Source organism: Cynoglossus semilaevis, chromosome 13, assembly GCF_000523025.1.
Source record: "Cynoglossus semilaevis isolate Cse_v1.0 chromosome 13, Cse_v1.0, whole genome shotgun sequence".
NCBI lineage: Eukaryota > Metazoa > Chordata > Actinopteri > Pleuronectiformes > Cynoglossidae > Cynoglossus > Cynoglossus semilaevis.
The window spans coordinates 10,315,724-10,335,533 of NC_024319.1; the positions used below are offsets into that span (position 1 = coordinate 10,315,724).

The following is a 19,810-nucleotide window of genomic DNA, read 5'->3' on the forward strand; positions in this document are numbered from 1 at the left end:
CTTCTTGAGCGATCCCCTGCGCGTCGTATATTTAAATTATTTACGTAATATGTATGTCTTATGTTTCCGTTATACAACTCTACTGTGCTTATAATTGTCTGGGGAAGGGTAACATAGTCTAGGGAGGGTTGATAACGGTGTCGGGGAGGTTCGTAAAGGGTACATATATACAGAAATAATATAAAAACTATATTGCCCCACTTCTCGGATTTTCCCTTTTCAGTACAGGTCTTGGGACGCAATTACCGCGATAGGAGAGGGATCACTGTATTCAGATTTTATTAGACGATTTTTATTAGCTCTTATTTTAGGACAAGTGGGATGACCTGAGGTAATGCCTACACATTTGTTTCTAGCCCAAGGGCTTTTCCCAATTTCCCCAGTGCTATCATAAACGTGACACCATTATAACCCAGGGGTGCATATGGGATTTTTTAAATGGGCCGAGGGGTGGGTGGATTTGGTGCTGAGGAGGCAACCTTTCAACAATTATACAATAACCATAAGAATTAGAAATACTGACATTTATTTCACAACTTCAATTCATCATTAGTCATAGCACCCAATGGAATCAGTACTTCCTCAAGACACCACAGTTGGCCAAGTTGGGACCTCAACCTGGGTCTTCTTGATTGCCAACCCATTCCTCTCCCACTTGGTATAGGGGGTTCCATTGCACACACCAGACCAGCACCACAAACTCCTCTGCCCAGGCACAGTGTACTCTGCCCACATCCACACAGCCCCCCTTTGGTTCTCTGGAGTTCTTCACACAGGGCCAGCACCACATAGCATGCTTACTGCAGAAGGGTAAAAGTAAGTTGCAGCATATAACAAGATATAGGAAGAAGCTAAAGGAAAGAGAGAATGAAGCTGACAGACAATAAAGTCCTGTCACAGTAAATCTACAGTGCGTCTGAGGCATTTGAAATGAAAATCAGGAATTTATCGCTTCGCCTTCCCAGGATGAAGATGGGACTCACTCCTGTACCCTGTGACGCCTCAAGAAGAGGATTGTGGACTGAAGACTTCAGACAGCAAAAGATCATAAATTGGACTATCTTTCCACTGGACATTTGCCACAGATGTGTCCGGCGACAGTTGAGCTTCGACCAGGGGAAGCAGCCCTGTACCAGGTGCTTTAGGGCGTCGGCCCCATCTTGACAGTGAAGCTCTGCCGTGGTTGTGGAGAAAAGCAGAAATCACATCACTTGGCCAACAGTGTGTGGAGTCTTCACTGTTCCGGTGGGGTAGTTCCCCTATACCGCCCCATACTGCTTCCACTGCTTTCATTAGTCCTTTTTATTAGACACTTTCCCTAACTCGCATTACCAGCATATATATAATGAATGTATTACAAAGATCATCATTCTTTAAATAACACAAAAGAATAATCACACTTTTAATCATTCTTCAATGCTGCAGCTTCTGTTTGGGTACTTTTCATTCCAACATAGTGTTAACTATTACCCAACTCGTAACCGTTCAGTTGGTACATCTTGCTACTATCCCAATTCCTTATCTCTGAATTTGAAAGAAGTTGACTCTTTATTTCTTTATTCCAAATAATTCTAGGTACAGTACATGGTGTCCCTAGGTCCCTTTTCTTTTGAACATGCTTCAACCCCTCGGAACATGCCTCGTTATGCCATATTGTAAGCTGAATACGATTTTTTAAAATAATAACCTACTTATGCCTGGTATGATATACTGGGCTGTGACTTCATAAAGACTGTACACAACCCTTATTGACAGCTCCTCCTTGAGTTCAGTCACTATACAAACCATCATCCTCAGCGGAGAGAAGGACATCATCCTCAGGAGGTTGAAGGGTGTTGGCACAACGAGGTAGTCGCTCAGCCGGTGTAGATGGCTTGGGCCATTGATCCACAACCATCATAGCACTGGGTGTAGGTGATGGTGTGGGTGATGTAGGCGGCTCTTGTGATAAGGCTGAAGTAATGGGTTTCTCTGGTGTTGCTGAGGCCGATCCAGATAAAGCATTTCTGATAGCATCGATAGTGTGTTTCTCTATGTGTGAGTCAGATCCCTTGTGTTCTTTTATGGAGCAAATAGGAGAGGATTTTTAGGCTTACCTTTGTTTATTACAGACTTAGCAAAATAGGGAGTTCCAGAGCTCTGGGTCAGATCTACACGTCCGTGATATTTTCTTACAATTCCCCCTTTTGGTCCCAACTATATGAGACCAACCATACTTGTTTAAACCTTGTATTCTTGGTCAAATTCTTTAACTAGTGCCAAGGACTCTGTCTCTGCTGCAATCAGAGGCATTTGGTAGGGTGGAGAGAGATCCTTTTTCTCAATTGCTGCAACAATAATACGGTTACAAAGAGAGCGCATACAAGAGAGCGAGTACAACAACATCCACATAATGCTAGTGCACAGAACATTTACATTACAGAAAGTTATACCATCATCAGAACGTTTCACCACTTCCCAAATGTTTTGTCCAACCATGTCACAAAGGGATTCTTTATCCTGTTATAGGGTTTGTAATCCATGCAGAGGCCTAGAGACTGAGCCGTGGTGGTGTTTGCTAAACGCTGAACAGTATAATGAACATAATTAATCTGATCCTCGTTTTTGTTAGGCGTTACAGGGGAGGATTTTCAAAGCCAGTAGCTATGGGATCAGCCAAGTTTATATTTATTAGGGACTCCTCTGGGAACACTAATAGCATAAATCATACGGCATCTGCTGGATTTCCCCGGGTTTAACAGAAGGAGTTTCTTTTCAATTGTTTTTGTTGCTAAGAGAAGTTATTTTCACTACACCCATGGTATTTAGGCTAGCCTGGTCAACTCCCTGTATAAGATATATATCCTGTTCAGTTTTGGTCCGGCAGAGGGCAATTAAGGCCTCCCCACCCCATGTGGCTAATTTAAAGGCATATTAATTTGTCATAGATTGAAGAGTTATGCTCATTTGTCCTCCCACCCTGGTTGTTATATCAATTTTATCTTTAAATACAGGTACTGTAGGTTGCACATAAGGTTCCCACCCACTTCCTGTCCATGCAATGACGTACGACCAGGTTGGACACCAGAAGTTCTCACTGGTCCAGGGGCAAATGTAGTAATTATAGCCTTGCCAATAGTCTCTATAACCATAACAGGCGAGTACATCATAAATGTTAAATTGATATGTCATTGCTTCTTAGGTGATATGAGTGATGTGCACCTTACAAGTGGTATTGCTGTGGATCTTGGGTTCTAACCCTAACCCTAGACTGTGTCTCAGGCTCCACTCTCTGTGCATGTTCCCACCACAGGAGAGGCAGGACAACTACCCAGGTGATTATAAACAGGATACCTGTGCACCACCAGTTGCTCCATAGAATACTCACGTTGAAGCTTTAAGCCAAGATGTGATTATACGGATTACTTTAAAATATAAAAAGATGGTTATAAGAAAAAATGAAAATGAACTATGTAGCCTGGAGGATATGGTGAAGGATCAGGATGGGACTCAAGAGGGTAATGTGGGCAGTGTCGGGCCCAAAGACCTTGTTGGTCGCATGCGTAGCATATCCCTGGGCTGCTTGATGGACCTCATCCTCTTCCCCTTGGCCCACCCCTGAACCCTCCCCTACTCTGTCTAGTACCTCCCCAACAGGGCTGTGGTTGCTGCTGCCAAATATAATTTTTAGGAGGCGCATATGACGCTAGGGGTGGGCCTTGAGGTGGTAACATAGCAGGCTGAGTTTGGGGAGGTGGCTGCTGCACCATCTGTTTCTTCCCCATCTGTATCTTTTTAGCTTCATTCACCCTGTATTGTGCTTCATTTAACTGAAGCCTCTGCAGTTGTACCTGTGTATCATGCTGATCATCACTAGTCTGTTGTTGTTCCTGATTATGTGCCTTAACATGATGTGTGAGATGTTTTTCCCATTTCTCAGTGTCACATCCTGAAATATCATACTGCCCTGGGCATCCCTGCCATTACTGCTTTCCTAAACAATGTAGTCTGCAAAACATCTGAGCTGGAGAGGGCTCCAGTTATGTCTGTCCATGTATTCATCCATAACTTCCCCCCTACTCCCCTCAGTGGGGCTGGGCATTTTTTCAAGAATACAGTTAATATCTGTAAATAAGAAGGGCTGATACACCCTCTTCTTACTAGGGCCTTTATCTAACAAGGACATTGCAGTGGAGGAAACTCAACTTGTCCAGTTTTTGAATGTATAACTTGATCACAGGGGGTACCTGTTTTTTTCTTTTTTCCGCTTTGTGTCAGGGGCGAGAGAAGGAAACTGTACTGTCAGTTAATGCAGCTGCAAAGTCCTTATCATTGTCTGCCTGTTCGTTTCCCACACTGCCAACTCCACCGCATATTTCACTTTGCCATTCCTCTTCTAACTCCCAATAATGCCCCTCCGGTTTATGTCTCAGTTTATGTTTAATGTGTCACCAGAATATCTCCTATAGAATTATTCACACATATATTAAGGACTGATTTTAAAATTAACAATAACAATAATTACACTATAAGTTAATCATAAGGCACTAAGATTTTTACTTATATTTTCTTGCAAAAGAAATAACATGAAACACACTGTGGGTTATTTCTGACAATCCAAAGTCTTTGTGCTTCAGTGGGTTGGTTAGTCAAGCCACATTTAGAACAGGTCTGGCCAAACTCACAACTGTTAAAATGGTACATCTTGGTACTTTCCCAACTCCTCATCACTGAATTATGTGGAGCTGTGAACCTGTCTGATTTAACATGCCTTATCACCAGCGGCAAAGTACAAAGAACTCAATCAAACTCAATAGTGTCTGACATATATATAGCAGAAAGAGCTTAACAGATACAAGAATAGACAGAGTACACAGGATGAGTCATTACAACCACTTTAACCATGATGTCTATAGTTGGGATTGCAAGAACACGAGATACACCGTTGGCTTCCTAGACCATAGATATGGCAAAAGCAATGAATCATTTGTTGACCTCACTCCTCAGAAAAACACAATTCTCACACTGCAAACAACACAGAGTCAGAGTCATGTGACAAACACAACCTCCTTTCCTACCAAGGCCAATGTGATCTTGACATCCTGCGATTTGGTCAAGGCGTGGTCACCTCCTTTGTTGTGAAGGGTGGCCATAGAAGGGACACATAGAGAACAACTGTTCCTTAGACCCTAATTCCAATCTATGTGTTTGGAATGTTGGATGAAACAAACGTACCGCAAAAAACCTCAATCAGAAACAACAGTGCAAAACAGTGCATTATTATTATTACCTATTTCCGATTTATCTGAAGGGTATGACAGTTGTCACTCGAGACTCTGACCTGAGGGTACATATATGAACAGTAAAAGGTTTAGAAGGGTTGTTTGAATATTAACAAATTGTTTCTCACGCCAAGCCACTTAAAAAGGTTTATTACACATTCATATTGTGTGAATTCAGTGCTCAAAACATGCAGATATTATCCCCAATTGCATTGGGGGAGATGAATAAAAACACCAGACAACATTAAACTTTCTTTAGGTCAAATTTACTCGTCCTCTTAAAACAATCTCAAGCCACATGAATCTTAACATTCTCACACATGGTAAACAGTTAAACAAGAAATGAAAATTACAGTCACCTATGGTTTATGAGGTCTTGCTTTAGAAAACAGGTGTTAATGAAACAAGCAGCCTGGGGATGAACCTATATAACCTATACATAAAAAAAAACAAAACAAAAACAAAACGCCAAGCTCCAAGACATTTAAAAAAACAAACATGTCAAATGTACTGTTAAGAAACATTTTGTCAGTTTAGGGTATGAACAATTTTATACAAAAGAAAATATGTACATTTATGCACTACACAATAACAGCAAGAGAAAACCTTCGTATAGAAACATAACAGACTTTGCATTTATATCGAACAGTTCCTTAACTCCCACCCTCTCTCCAAAAATCGAGGTACCTTGTCTGATTAAAGGACTGACCCTTAAAGTAAGGGTATTTAGTGGAGGGTCAGTTGCACCAAATAATTACCGAGAGGAACTTGCATGAGTCTGTTGATGTTCCTCCAGTAGGGGCTGGAATGCAAAGGCTTTGTCACATTCTGTGCATTCATACACAACTTTACCAACATGACTTTCTTGGTGGCGTTTGAGACTAGCCGGGTGCTCGAATGACCTGTAGCACATATCACAGCGATACTTTCCAGGTCGTTTTTCAGTATGCATTCTCATATGAAAAGAAAAATCTTTGTGCTCTGTGAATTTAATATGGCAACGGCTGCATGTAAAGCTTTTTATTGGTAACTTAGTCTGATTGTGGTGGTGCCTGCGCTCATGCTTTCTGAGATACTGCCGCAGTGCAAACGATTTTCCACAGGTCTCACAACTGAACGACTTGTTGGTCTGATGCTCTTTACTGTGATGCTCCAGCAGATCACTTTCGGTGGAAAACGGTAGTGAGCAATAGGGACAGGTGTACAGGACATCTCCAGTGACATCTACTTCCTCCTCCTCCACTTGCATTGCTTTGTGAAAGAGTGAAGTGGGTTTTTCAGGTGAAATTTGCATGTTATCAGACTTTGCATCTATATGCTTTTGAAGAGAACAGTGGTGCTTCTGAAAGGCTTCACGTCCTGAAAACCTTTGTCTGCACGCTGAGCATTCAAACTCCATTGTGGGTGTACAATGACATTGCGTATGTTCTTCTAGCTTTCTTTTAGAAGGAAACGTCATTTTGCATACTTTGCATTCAATTATGATATCACGATGTGTCGGAAAATGACTGATCAAATTAATTGAACTAGAAAAATGTAGGTGGCAAACGGGACACTTGAAGTTTGAAGAGTTCTTACTTTCATTGTCAGCATTGTGTTTACTTTGAGCAGGACTGGCCATATGGGTCTCAATATGGCTGAGATAGTGCTGAGGAGATGAAAAACTACTCTTGCACAAATTACATGGATAATCAGTATTTGCCCATGATGGATGATGGGTGTTTTGATGCTTTTTCAGATGTGAAGAATGCAGAAAATACTTGTTGCAGTCAGAACAAACGTATGGCCGCTCATTGGCTGCTCTGCAGCCATGCTCTGACAGATGCTCAGGGTCTTTGAAACGCTCGTTACAAACACTACAGCGGTATTTGAACTCCTTGATGAATTCAGATGAGCTTTCAGAGAGTGATGCCGTAGGTTGATCAGAGACCGAATGGGTTTTCCGATGCTCAGCTCTACTACTCTTGGAGAGAAACACTTGACTGCATACGTCACATGGAAAGTTCTCTTCACAATGGGTGTTTATGTGTTCTCTTAATTGCCAGGGGCCAGAAAAACTTATGTCACACTTGGGACAACGATATGGACGGTTCTTGCTCTGAGTATGCTTATGGGTACGCAGTGCAAAGAGAGATGTAAACCCCCTGCCACATAGCTGGCACTGAAATTCAGACTGGTGCATTCGTTGATGCTGCTGCAACTGGGACGCCTGATAAAAACACTTTCCACATTCTTCGCACTCATGTGGTTTTTCACCCAAGTGACATCGCTGATGATCCTCAAGGCTTTCAGATGTATGAAATGTCTTCCCACACACATGGCATGGAAAGAATGGAGCAGTATCTGAATCACTTTCCTCCTCGTTACTCTCCTCCTTGTCACTTTTATCTGTCGTACCAGGTTCCCTGCTAAATATCTGCTGCTCCTTTGGGTGACAGTCTTTGTAGTGTCTTTGTAGTGACTTTTTTAATAAATATGCACTTTCACACAAATGGCAAGCAAATGCATCAGATGGGTGGTCTTTTTTATAATGATTATACAAAGATGGTCTCTTCCAAAACCTTTGATTACATAATTTGCAAAAGAAAGGCCTGGTTTGGTCATGTGTAGAACTGTGACTTTCCATATCTGATAAAGTGCTAAACACTTTGGAGCAGACAGGACAACGGAATTTTTGATTGATTGCATGTGTTCTCATGTGCCTTTCAAGATTATTTTGATTTGCGCACACTCGTCCACATTGAGGACATTTATTGAACTTTTTCTTCTGTTCCTCCCTTCCATGGTCCTCAAGGTGACTAATGAGTAACAACCCATCTGTGAAGCTCTTGTCACATTCTGAACATTGGTATTTGCTTTCAGTCTTTTTTGTTTCCGGGCCATGTGTAGACGGTTCAATCAAGTCATCTTTGCAGGAAAAACTGGTCTGTAGGACTCCACTGCCAGTTGCTGTTGAGCTATCCTTGAATACCAGAACAGAGTCATCCAGAGCTAAATCAATTTGGGCTTTCAATGGGACTTTGTTAAGTCCTAAATTACATTTTCTATAGTGCCTATGGAGGAGGTTTTTGTTCCAGAAATCCTTGTGACATGTTTTGCAACTAAAAAGCAGATCAGTAGAGTGTATTCGCTTGTGACCAACAAGTCCTGCTTTGTTTATAAAGGTCATATTACACTTTGAACAAACATGCTGCTCTTTTAGAGATGTATCTGATTTGTTGACACTTTCGTTATCATGAACCAGTTTATCACAAATGTCTTCAACAGGCTCCTCTTTGATATCATGAATACTTGACAAGTGATGCTGAAGTGATGCTACGGGTATAGTGGGAAGCACAGTTTCCAGTTTGTGCACACTTAAAAAATGTTCTTGGAGCTGTGAAAATAACAAAAATCGAGAACTACAATATGCACAAGAAAAGCCTTCTGGTGGATTTCGGGAGACTGACTGTTGACTCTGGCAGTTAGTTGCATGTGATGTACTAGGTTTTACTGTGCATTTAGATATGTGATCCCGAACCACTGCACTTGAAAAAAGTCCACCACATTTCTCACACAGAACTTTTTCTGGTCCTTCTTTCTTGGTGCACTTCAATAAGTGACGCTTGACATAATCCTTCCTTATGAATCTCTCACCACACCACTGACAAGCAAATGGCCTCTCACCTGTGTGAAGTCGTGTGTGTATGACTTGTGCCCAGCTGTGGTTAAAAGTACGGGGACAATAATCACATATGTACTTGTTTTTCTTATTAAAACAGGGCTTAATGCAGTGATTAATTTTGTTTTTTGTATAACAGACTGGTGCCGCTACCACTGCAGTTGGTGTCTCAATCCTCAAAGGAGTTTTTGTTTTAGTCGAGATCTTTTCGCACTTTTCCGCACCATTGTGTTTTTCTGATGACACAATGCCAAGCCTGTCTTTCCAGCCTCTTCCAACATCATCTACAGTGATTTTTGGAATACATACTTCCAGTCTTCTTCTTTTACCATTGCAATTAGTTTGATGTACTTTCAAATAATCATACCTTGAAAAGCAGCTGTTACAGGATTTACAGCGATATGGTTTCACTTCGTTATGCGACAAAATATGATACCTTAAAGACCGTGGCTTTGTAAAAGTCTTAGTACAGAATTTGCACTTAAGCTCAGATGTATCCGCTTGACTCTGTTTTGCATCCTCCAGACTCTGTTTGCTTATATCATCTGCAGATCCATCATTTGTAACATTTGTCACTTTAGCCAAGGAAACCCTTTCACAAAGAGCTTCATGCTGCAAACACACAGCGCGACTTTTGTATTTGTGGCCGCAGTGCACACATGCACAGGATTGATCACCTTTATGTGTAACAAGGTGCCGTAAAAGAAGAGACTTGTACTTAAATCTCTTTGTACAGTGTGGGCATTTTAACTGAGGCTTTTTGGTGGTACTCGACTTAGGTGGCATTTTCTGGGCACTACAGTTTTCCTGTAAAGGGGTTTGCTTGCATTTTGCCTGATGTAGACTTAGTCTTGAACTTGAAAAGTACTGGCCACATGAGCATGGAATAAGTGACTTCTCTTCATGTTTTTTGTGATGATTTGTCAAGCGTCCGTTATCTCTAAATATCCGTGGACAATGAGAACATTTATATCCTCCTCCTTTTTCGATGTTGCTGTCTAATGTAAAGACAGTTTTTGTTGGAGTTGACAAACAGACACTGCTGTGAGTTTCAAAATACAACTGACTGTAAAACTGTTTTCCACAGTGTGTACAAGAATAGGGTTTTTCTCCAGTGTGTCTCATCATGTGGTGTAACAAGTAGCGCCTGGAAGAGAATTTACAGTGGCAAAATGGACAGTGGTTTGACTTGGATATATGGGTAAGAGAATGTTTTCTTAGAACACGGGCATTCCTAAACATCTTTTTGCATAAAGAGCACTTAAATTCCTTTGAAACACATTGTTCTTTCGCAGCTTGTGACGGTGGCTGTGGATTTATTTGTGACCTTTCTTTGCAGTGAAGTCCTCTATCTTTCCTTATGTGGGTGTCTAGATGCCTGAGGAGATACACAGGATACTGAAATTGAAGAGGGCAGTCTGGGCATTGAAGCATTCCTTTTTCAGTATGTGTGTGCCTGTGCTGGATCAGTTCTCCAATGGTTGGAAGCACCTTTTGGCAAACAGTGCACTGTACCCTCCTCTTGTGCATGTTTTTATGATCATTTAGGTGGTAAGTGGTCTTGAATATCTTCCCACATTCCAGACATTTGTATGCTCTTTCACTTTTGTGTATGTGCTCATGATTCTTCAATTGTTGTGATGAACCAAAATGTTTCCCACAAAATTGACTATTCAGTGAGAGATCCTCATCTTGACTGAAGGGTTCCTCATTATCTTTGCAATTCTGTTTTTTTTTCTGGTTAATTTCTGGTTCACACTCCTTGATGGCCGAATTTCGGTAACTAAATTTTTTACCTGTGAGTCTAAACAACTTGTGTTTCTTCATGTGTCTGTATTTACCAGAGGCATGACGAAAAACTGCTGGGCATTCATTACATTTAAAAAGTTTGGAAGGGCGGTAGACTGTTGAAGGAGGAGAGGCTTGCTTTTTTTGTTCATCTCCACGCAAAGAATATATGTATTTTCTAAAGCAACTTATTTTAATGTGTCTTCCACGGGTTGATGATGAAGCAAAGGTCCTGGTGCATAGAGGACAAGAGTATCTATTACCAACTTTTCTCTTGCCGCCTAAAATTAAATTTTTGACACAATCACGCAAATGTTTATTCCTGTTGCCAAAAGACTTGAATGTCTTTGGGCAAAAAGGGCATTTATGTTCTGCTGTTTTATTCTTTACTTCTTGTTTTTTTTCATGACTCAGTGTAGTTGCGTCATTTCTGGGATTCATTTCCACTAAATCACAGTGCTTGTCCTCCTTTGTTGAAGTAGAGATTGTTGTACCAGATAAAGTACACATCTTAGTCGGGAAGATATCAACAAGCTTCACATAGCATTTGGGAAGATGGGAATCCGTATTGTCCTGTTCAAAGCCTTTTTGTTGCTGTGTTTCAGAACTACTGGTAATGGCATCGGACATTTTATTTTTTTCCTTTACTCTCTTACATCTGTTAGGTGTAGTCTGATGTCGTCGCAGTGCAGAATACTGTCCATAATAACATCCACATCCATTGCACTGATATGGTGTTTTGCCATTATGAGTCCTCATATGCCTGATATATTGAAAAAGGTTAGGAAAACTGGTGTGGCAGTCCTTGCATCTGCGTTTCACATGAGGTTCCTTCTGGCCAAAGGTAATGTTGGAAGAAAACTGAGGACTTTTATTAGCGCTACAGAACACATGATTTTCTGCTTCATTTTGGCTAACAAGAAAAAGACTGCAAACTTTGCAAAACTGAAAACTGTGTGGTAAATGCAGGTTATTTCGATGCTCAATGAGACTATCAATATCGTGGGTTGTGTATTGGCAAGCACCACATCTATATTGGGTAGGCCTTGCATTTGCCGACATCAAGGGGTTGAATATCACAACAGGTTGCCAACGTTTTCTCATTTTTTCACAAGATTTTAGTGGATGCGTTGGGTCATGATACAGCATATTCTCTGTAGAGTCAAACTCAGCTTCACTATTATCGGCATCTCCTTCGGGTCTTTCAGGTTTTTGAGGCAGTTGGTCCAGAGATTGTGGTTGGGGTACTGAAGAGAGTAATTTTACATTTTCTTTATTAATTTCCCTTTCATTTTGAAAAAGTGGGTGTTTTGGGCTCTGATTTGGTGCCTTTTGCTGATCCAGGAGGCAGGAATTCTTTATATTTTTAGAATTTTCTTCAATTTCACTTTGAGGTTGTATGTTGTTAGAATGGCCTGACTCTTCCTGGCCTTGAGAGGCAGATGCATTTGCTTTTTCACCAGTTTCTCCATCAAAACTTGTCTGTTGAAAGGCCAGTGCACTTTGATGTAGTGACTGATGTTGATCAGATAAAAAAGATGCATTTGCACCTTCAGTATTATATTCAATTGACATACTTTGAGTCTGCAGGCATAAAGCTCTTTGTGACTGTGGTTGATCTAAAGGATAGAGGACCCCACCACTTTGTGGCTTCAGTTTCACTGAAGATTGATTGGGAGACTGTAGTTTCTCTGAAGAAATAGGTGCATTTGCATTTTCACCACCATCTTCACTTACACTTTGAGGCAGTACTTGCTGAAATGCATCTCCCAATTGTTTCTGATGTGGCAAGGTTGAAGCAATCCCATTTCTATCAATATCATTACCGCAATTCTGTTTTTTTGGTAGTGACAGCTGTTCATCTTGGGAAGAGGGTGTAGTCTTTTCACCAGGCTCTTCACCATGACTTCGTTTTTTTGTTAGTGACAGCTGTTCATCTTGGGAAGAGGGTGTAGTCTTTTCACCAGGCTCTACACGATGACTTAGTTGTGGTGGTGCTTCTAAATCTTCACCTGATGACAAGCACTGGTCTGGATAAGAAGATATACAGGCAATCTCACTGATATCTGATTTACTTACACAATTGGGTTGCAGGACCATGGGCCTTTGATTCTGACATTCTTCATAGGTGGAAGTGAATGGGAAAGGACTTTTTGTATTGGTCATAGAGTCTTTTAGAATGTTTGAAGTGTCCAAACAAGAATCTGGGCCAATTAGCTCTCCTGTTACTGCAGGGTCACCACTTTGTGGATCTGTAGAGTTGGTGATATAGGTCCTATCTTCCACTTGTAAACATCCTGGTGGATCGGTTAGACTTTGCAGATCTTGGTCAAAGGTACCAGTTGAAAGATTATCACCAAGGACATTTGAATCACTCTCATCTTTGTTTGGGGTGAGAGTTGTTAGTAGGTTTTCGGCAGATTTAGAGGAATTATGTGACTCTAAGCAAGTTTCTGAGTTTCTCTCACGACACTGGCCTTTTTGGTCACAGATATTTATTTCTTGACCATCACTCATCAAGGTGGAGCTATTAAATGTATTGTATTGAGGTCCACTTTCTTTAAACTTGTAGTTGTATAAGTGCACTGAGTTCAAATCACAGCTTCCTTTTACCTTTGACTCCTCTGGAGAGCCTTGTGATTCAAGATGTAGAGGCATTTTGGATACAAATTTGCCTTCTTGGCATTCACTATGCATATTTCCAGGCAGTGAATTGTGTTCATCAAAACTTTGGATTGACAAAAGATTTAGATCTTTATATGTGGTCACAGGTGTTGCGATGACATTCTCCTGCATGCTGCCTGAATACTCCATTAGTTTTTCAAATGTTATATTATCAATGCAACTCCTTAATTCTTTTCTGGGCTGTTCTTGACTCTCACTTGCTATAGCTGTCACAATGCTGACAGAGTTAGAAAGTTGATTGCTTTTTGTGCAAGATTCATACTTTTCTGGTCCCCCCAAGTGATCTTGCGGACAACTGATTCTGCTTTCTTCTGCTTTCATGTTTGCTGGCTTCGAGATATTTGCAGTAGTACAGGTGTCCGACATTTCAGGACTCAAATCCTCAGTTGTAAAAGATGTTCCTGAATGAAGGAAATTCCATTCAGAAGAGTCCTGTTTAGTACCAAGTTCTGCTTTACACTTTAGAACTGAATTACTTGCCAGGAATTTCCAAGAAGCTCTTGTTTCACCAATATCTGCATCTGAGCAGCTACTTATATCAGAATAGTCTTCTAGAAATGGTGCAGTGAGCAATTCACAGTCTTGCTTAAGTTCTTGAAAATCTGGAGCAAAAGGTGTTGGAAAGTCCAGGATATTGCCATTTCCAGTACTTGACAAGTAATGTTTTTCTACTTGTTCTCCATGAACTTGCCAGGGCATTTCTCCATAGTGTTTTTGATAAACACAATCTGAACCTGAATTTTCTGTACTGGGATTTAGAAAGTAGTTTGTACTTGAGGCAGGAGAGTTATGTGATGCCACTGGGTCAGTGAAGTCATGGTGCTGTATGCAGGTCTCTAAATTATCCGAATCAGATGTCCGTGTCAAAGTGCCTGAATTAGAAGATGCAGATGGGAAGTTTTGTAAATATGAATCCCACCCACGTGCCATTCTTTTCATGAAGGTTGGACTTTGTGTTATCCAGTTCTGAAAATAAACAAAAAAGCATTGCATTGAAATAAACCAATATCATACTTTTTCTTTAAACACAATCATAAACTAGTAAGCTGCTTATTAGGCCTGGACAATGTCTCAACATTTCAATAAATATCAATATATTTCTAAACGAGATCTAGCATAGGACAATATCGTTTGTATCAATATAGTAACAAATCTGTACATGGGGCGCAAGGTCACACCCATTTCTTCTTCTAAACTTCTTCGTCACTTGGAGACCAAGCATTCTGCATTAACAAATAAGTGTGATGTTACGAGGACACGGCTAATGATGTTGCATACACAGTCCCTTAACGTTTTATAAAATACCAGTTTTTATACCAGTAGTATCATTTTATTTAGTTGCATTTATCTGCCATACCTCAAAGGTTGGTCCATGAAATCATTTTCAGACATTTAACTGGTCCGTGGCACAAAAAAGGTTGGGGACCGCAGCTCTAGGGGTAAACCAAATTTAGTCACATAAAAGTATCAATATATTGAGTATAGCCATTCAGCTAAAAAAGATAGAGATATAACTTTTAGTCCATATCGCAAAGCCCTACTACTTATGTAGATCACTCAGCCATAATAACATGGTCACCTGAATAACATTGGGTAGGTCGCCCTTTTACTGTCCTCATTTAGGTCTGTTCTGCAAAAAAACTGCAATTCACTGTTTTCCCAATTATGACCAGACTTAAATTCTTCCACATTTTTTTTTAAAACATCCTTTTTTTTAAACAAAGAAAGCGCAGAAAAGGGAAAATGAAGACAAGTAAAGCAGTGAAGGTACTACTCCAGGCAGCTAAAACACAGTAATCTGAAATCTTAATAACATGAAAGCACTGCAGCTCAACCAGAAGCCAAGAACGTATGAATCAAATTTGTGGTTTAAAAATTTAAACATACATTTTGAATTAATGTTTTAATCTTCCTAGTTCTAAATTAAAACCAGTGGATTGCCCTACAATGTCCCAAAGTGTTCAAACATATGAAACAAGTAGATACCCCTCACTCTTGCTAAATGAGTCATGGAGTAGATTATTATGGCGGAAAACTTGGCTGCAGACACAACAACTCGTTTGGAACCAGTACAAAACTCAAAAGACAGTGGAATAAACTGTAAGATACTCATGTCTAACAAGAAGACAAAATACACTATTTCACAGAATTTTCCAAGGCTGTGAGGCCTCTACCATGGCAGCAGGGAAAGCTAGGTTCGGTCAGCATATACTCACACTAGATTTTGGCACACAGAAGGGTTTGAAATGTTATTGCAAAGTTTAGGCTCAGTTTGAAAACCATACATGTGGAAATTGCACCATTCAACTATGTGGTGGTGTGATGTCTACAATATAGCTAGATAACTAGATAGAACTTTATTAATCCTTCTGGAGTTCGCTTCGGAAAATTTAGAAGCAAGATTACTTTCCCGCACAATGCCTACTTGTCCAGCCCTTCGAGTTAAATCATACGTATCAAACTGCAACAAACAGCAATCCTCTGCGAGATTTAGGGTTTGATGCCTCCTACCCCTCACAAAAGATTGACTGTACTGTGCCCAAGCGCGTTTACCCACTGAATTCCAGATGTCCATTGTGAGTGCAATGGCTCCAAGCCTGGGCACAGAGCACTTCCCTGCTACAGTGTGGTTGGAAGTGGTGGGCCGAAGTATCGTTAAGTACATCTCCTGCTGCCTCTGCAAAAATCTACAAATCACCACCAATCAATAAATCTAGACGCTGGCGAGAGCTGACATTTGAGAGGGTTGACTATTTTGAATATAGTTCACAAAGCAGCCGATGCAGTAGTGTGTGTGTGCACTCCAATCAAAATACGCCCAATTCCACATGCATATCACAGTCAGATGCTTCTGCAAATATTTGGTAGATCACGTGTCTGACCGTCAGTACTTATAGAATGATAACGTTGTGTTGACAACGGTGCGTATAGGCAAAACAAACAAACAAAAAAACCCTAGAAGCTGCATTGCAGTCCCCCTTGCCCAACTCACTACATGTGACCAATACTGCACACATGGAATCTCATTAGTAGTGCTTTTTGCAGACCTTTGACCAGTTCAAAACATTTAAGCTAAACGCTGATACTTTTAATACATGACAAATAAACTTTCACTAAGAGGACAGCAACAATGGCTCCATACCCACATGCAACCAGACTGAACACCTGGTTCACTGCTGAATGATACCCCACTGAATATTTTTGCCATGTACCAGGAGTTAATCAACTACTAATTAACTACTTCCTAAGGCTATATAACATGTTATCTTATATCTGTTATTTTCAGTTATACTTGCCATCCTTCTTGCAGATCTCTCTCTAAGGCACAACACAAACTGTATAGAGACAACATAAAATGATACAGAGACCAGTCATGGCTAAGTACCTACAGATACAGATCACCAACAAACAACAAGCATACAACAATGAATATCTGCCATGTTGTTTCTTAAAGAGGTGAGGGTGTGATCCTCAGCGGTCTGCTGTATGGCTTCAACTATGACCAGTAAGGACATCCCAAGCTTCAGTGTAGTTTTAAAAGTTAAGTTGGATAACTACCTCAACGTTTTCCCTTGTGCAAATAAGGCCTTATGTCTGTGTTGTTGTGGTTTTAGATGTATGTTGGAATGGGCAGAAGAGACCGTGTGTTTTGCTCCTTGGCCAAATGCTACAAAATTCTAGGTCTAATTTAAACAGATACTGAACGGAGCAACATTTACAAACCTGTCAAGCTAAAGATAAATTAAAAACAGGAAACCTGAAATGTTTAAATGTTAAATGTTTGCATGCTGTACTTAATGTTAGGTTTGCTATTCCTCAGGGTTCTGATTTAATGGGCACATTGAAGAAAATGTTTGCATGCTGTACTTAATGTTATATTGTATCTTAATGAATATTGTTTTATACATACCCGATACATTTCCATGTTACAAACACTATAAAAATTATTTTTGTGCATTATATTGTGTGTACACAATTTAACAGTGTTAAATCTTCATTTGTCTCTGTCTGCAACTAGTTAAAATATATCAACCTTTATTGCAACTTTCTTGGCGGCAACATCACCCAGGTTTGCAACAAAATTATTATTTTTTTAAACAACTCTGAAGTTATTAAACTTATATCAAGATTATGGGTACATGCATATCCCTAAGATATAGGAACTCTTGAGCAATAATTTGTAGTGTTGGAAATTCTAGAGCATCTGTGTTCTCTTTGGTCTTAAAACTTAGTTCTCCAATTTTGTGAATGATGTTGCATGTTGTATGCATCCCGTTTGGCATTTTTGATAAAACAATTTGTTCAATTTATTTACCTCACCTTGCTCTATTGTGAAGAAAACATTTGGAACAGAATGGTCATCTAATCTGTATCAAACTGTATATATTTATTTTTTAAAGCTTTGTAGGAAGAAAACGTTAAACAAAGTTGGAGGATGGAAACAATCAACCAAAGTATCCCAACCAAGGTGGGGAGCTGATTGGTACATTTTATGTAAGTCAAGTCAAGTCACAAGTCAGTTGTGTACCTACTTGTGCTGATGTGTTTCACGATACGTTTGAGGTTGACAAATTCATGCACCACATAAAACAGCACAAAAAACTGGATAGTACACACAAATGTAGAAGGCAGTAATAATATCAAGTCTCCCAACTGCCGAAATTCGAATACAGCACAAAAGTAACAGTTTGAATTTACATTAAAGATAAATCACATAAGTACAGTAACTAATCACACTAGTTATACTCGCGCAAGTCTAAACTTTTTTTTTACAGTTGGTGGTGTGACGATTATAAAAATGTATTGGTTTCACCAACTAAATGGAAAAGGTAAAATGAATGACAGCCTTTTAGCATTTATACCAAATCATTACATTACGAATCCGTCGGACAAGTTAAGTTTTTCCCCCTGCCTTTATACCATATTTCAATTCAAGCCACATTAGAATGATAAGTAGTATGTCATAGTAAACGTTTCATGTTAGCTCCTTTTTCTGCTATACTTAAGAACAGACTTGGCAGAAAAGACCATTTTGAGGCTTAAAAAAGTAATTCAACCATGGTGGAAGTAGGGCTAGACGCTAAACGGGCTAACAATGATGTTATCAGCTAATGGGTTCTCTGGTGCTGATCTGCAGTGGAACCTTACCGTACTCCGTGTTCCTCTCCTCTGCTGAATCGGCTACATTATCAGTGTAGAACTGAACAATCGTGGTTAAGGCAAGAGTTACGTTAACGCCAGTAATTGCGACGACGTGGCGAAAGCAGTTGTCCTTCGTGCCGTTGTCTTCTGTCTTCCGTCTTCCCTGGGGAAACCGAAGGAAACCCCTCAATTTCGCTGTCTTCTGTTCAGTTCTGTCTAGTCCACTTTAGTGCTGGTTTATGACGAAATAAACTTCAGCTCAACTGCTCCGTGACTTCAGCGACAGTCATTTCAGATTCACCCCATTATCTTTGTCTGCACAGTCTGGAAACGTGGCTGAGTTCCATCGTTGCTTGCTTATACAACAGCCTGATTATAACCAATAACAAGGTGCGGAGTCTTGAGCATTAAGCCCGCCCCCAACATTGTATGGTTGTCACTGAAACACACTTGCAGGGGCAGCAGCTCGTGTCTTTCCGGGAAACTGCGGCGGTTCCCTCTTTGCAGCTGCTCCTGTAGTCCCCTGTGCTAGGGTTCACAGTCTTTGTTCTCTCCTCTAACAGTTGCCGGACTGTCGGTAGAGTCTTCATTGGGTTTCCAGTGTTCTAATGTACAAGTTCAGTACCACCCCACCAACCCTTCTTCTATACAGTCAACGTTTCTGGGCGGTCAGTGCAGTACTGAGTCTGCCTCTAAAGGGTTAATAAGCTGTTTCCAACCATTTTGTCTGCAAGGCTTGTTACAAAATGGTGCCACGTCCTTGTGGTGTGCTATGACAACCCTCACACTGAGGAGGGACCAGTTACCAGGGGCATACAGACATGCAGAGGAGTAGAAAAATCCTCAAACCCACATTTATTTTGAAGTGAAGAGAAAGGTAACAGACAACATACCTTATCCTTTCTAAGCACTTACTCTGAATCTTACAGTCTCTGACATACACCCATGGATTTTATTTTGCATTCACTTCCAGTTTAGGTAAATTAAAATGGCCAGGTATCACAGTGAATCAATTTATTCTTTAGTTTAAAAAAATCCCTCAATTGATCTTGTTAATCTAGAGAACACTAAAACCTACAGGTGCAGGGTAATATTGGACTAGATATGCAAGTGGTTAGCACCATTTCCTTGCAGCAAGAAGATGAACGGTTCTTATCTATGTATTTTCTTATGGATGTACAAGTTCTTTAAGCTACAATGGCTTCCTCTCAATTCACATTGTATGGTTGTCACTGAAACACACTGGTGGGTGCAACAGCTCGAGTCTTTCCAG

General features: G+C 40.4%; 1 protein-coding gene and 1 long non-coding RNA gene across 3 annotated transcripts; one reads left to right on the forward strand and one right to left on the reverse strand.

Moving 5' to 3' along the window:
* Positions 1 to 11: 11 nt before the first annotated feature.
* On the forward strand, positions 12 to 5,760 carry LOC112487901 (uncharacterized). The gene is made up of 2 exons (XR_003051432.1): positions 12 to 816; positions 966 to 5,760. It is a non-coding gene; the product is annotated as an uncharacterized LOC112487901 (long non-coding RNA).
* znf1035 (zinc finger protein 1035) lies at positions 5,506 to 19,318 on the reverse strand. 2 transcript variants are annotated; one of them, XM_017038026.2, is made up of 3 exons: positions 18,544 to 19,318; positions 14,753 to 14,828; positions 5,506 to 14,361 (listed from the first exon to the last, which is right to left on the reverse strand). In XM_017038026.2, exon 3 carries the CDS (start codon positions 14,332 to 14,334, stop codon positions 6,016 to 6,018), a length of 8,319 nt encoding a protein of 2,772 aa, XP_016893515.1. In that variant the 5' UTR covers positions 14,335 to 14,361; positions 14,753 to 14,828; positions 18,544 to 19,318; the 3' UTR covers positions 5,506 to 6,015. The 2 variants fall into 2 exon arrangements, with proteins under 2 accessions (XP_016893515.1, XP_016893514.1); XM_017038025.2 differs by lacking the exon at positions 14,753 to 14,828.
* Between the last annotated feature and the right edge of the window lie 492 nt (positions 19,319 to 19,810).

What these genes read in the sequence shown, in the direction of transcription:
- znf1035 (XM_017038025.2), bottom strand. Translation starts at nt 14,334, where the DNA reads ATGAAAAGAATGGCACGTGGGTGGGATTCATATTTACAAAACTTCCCA.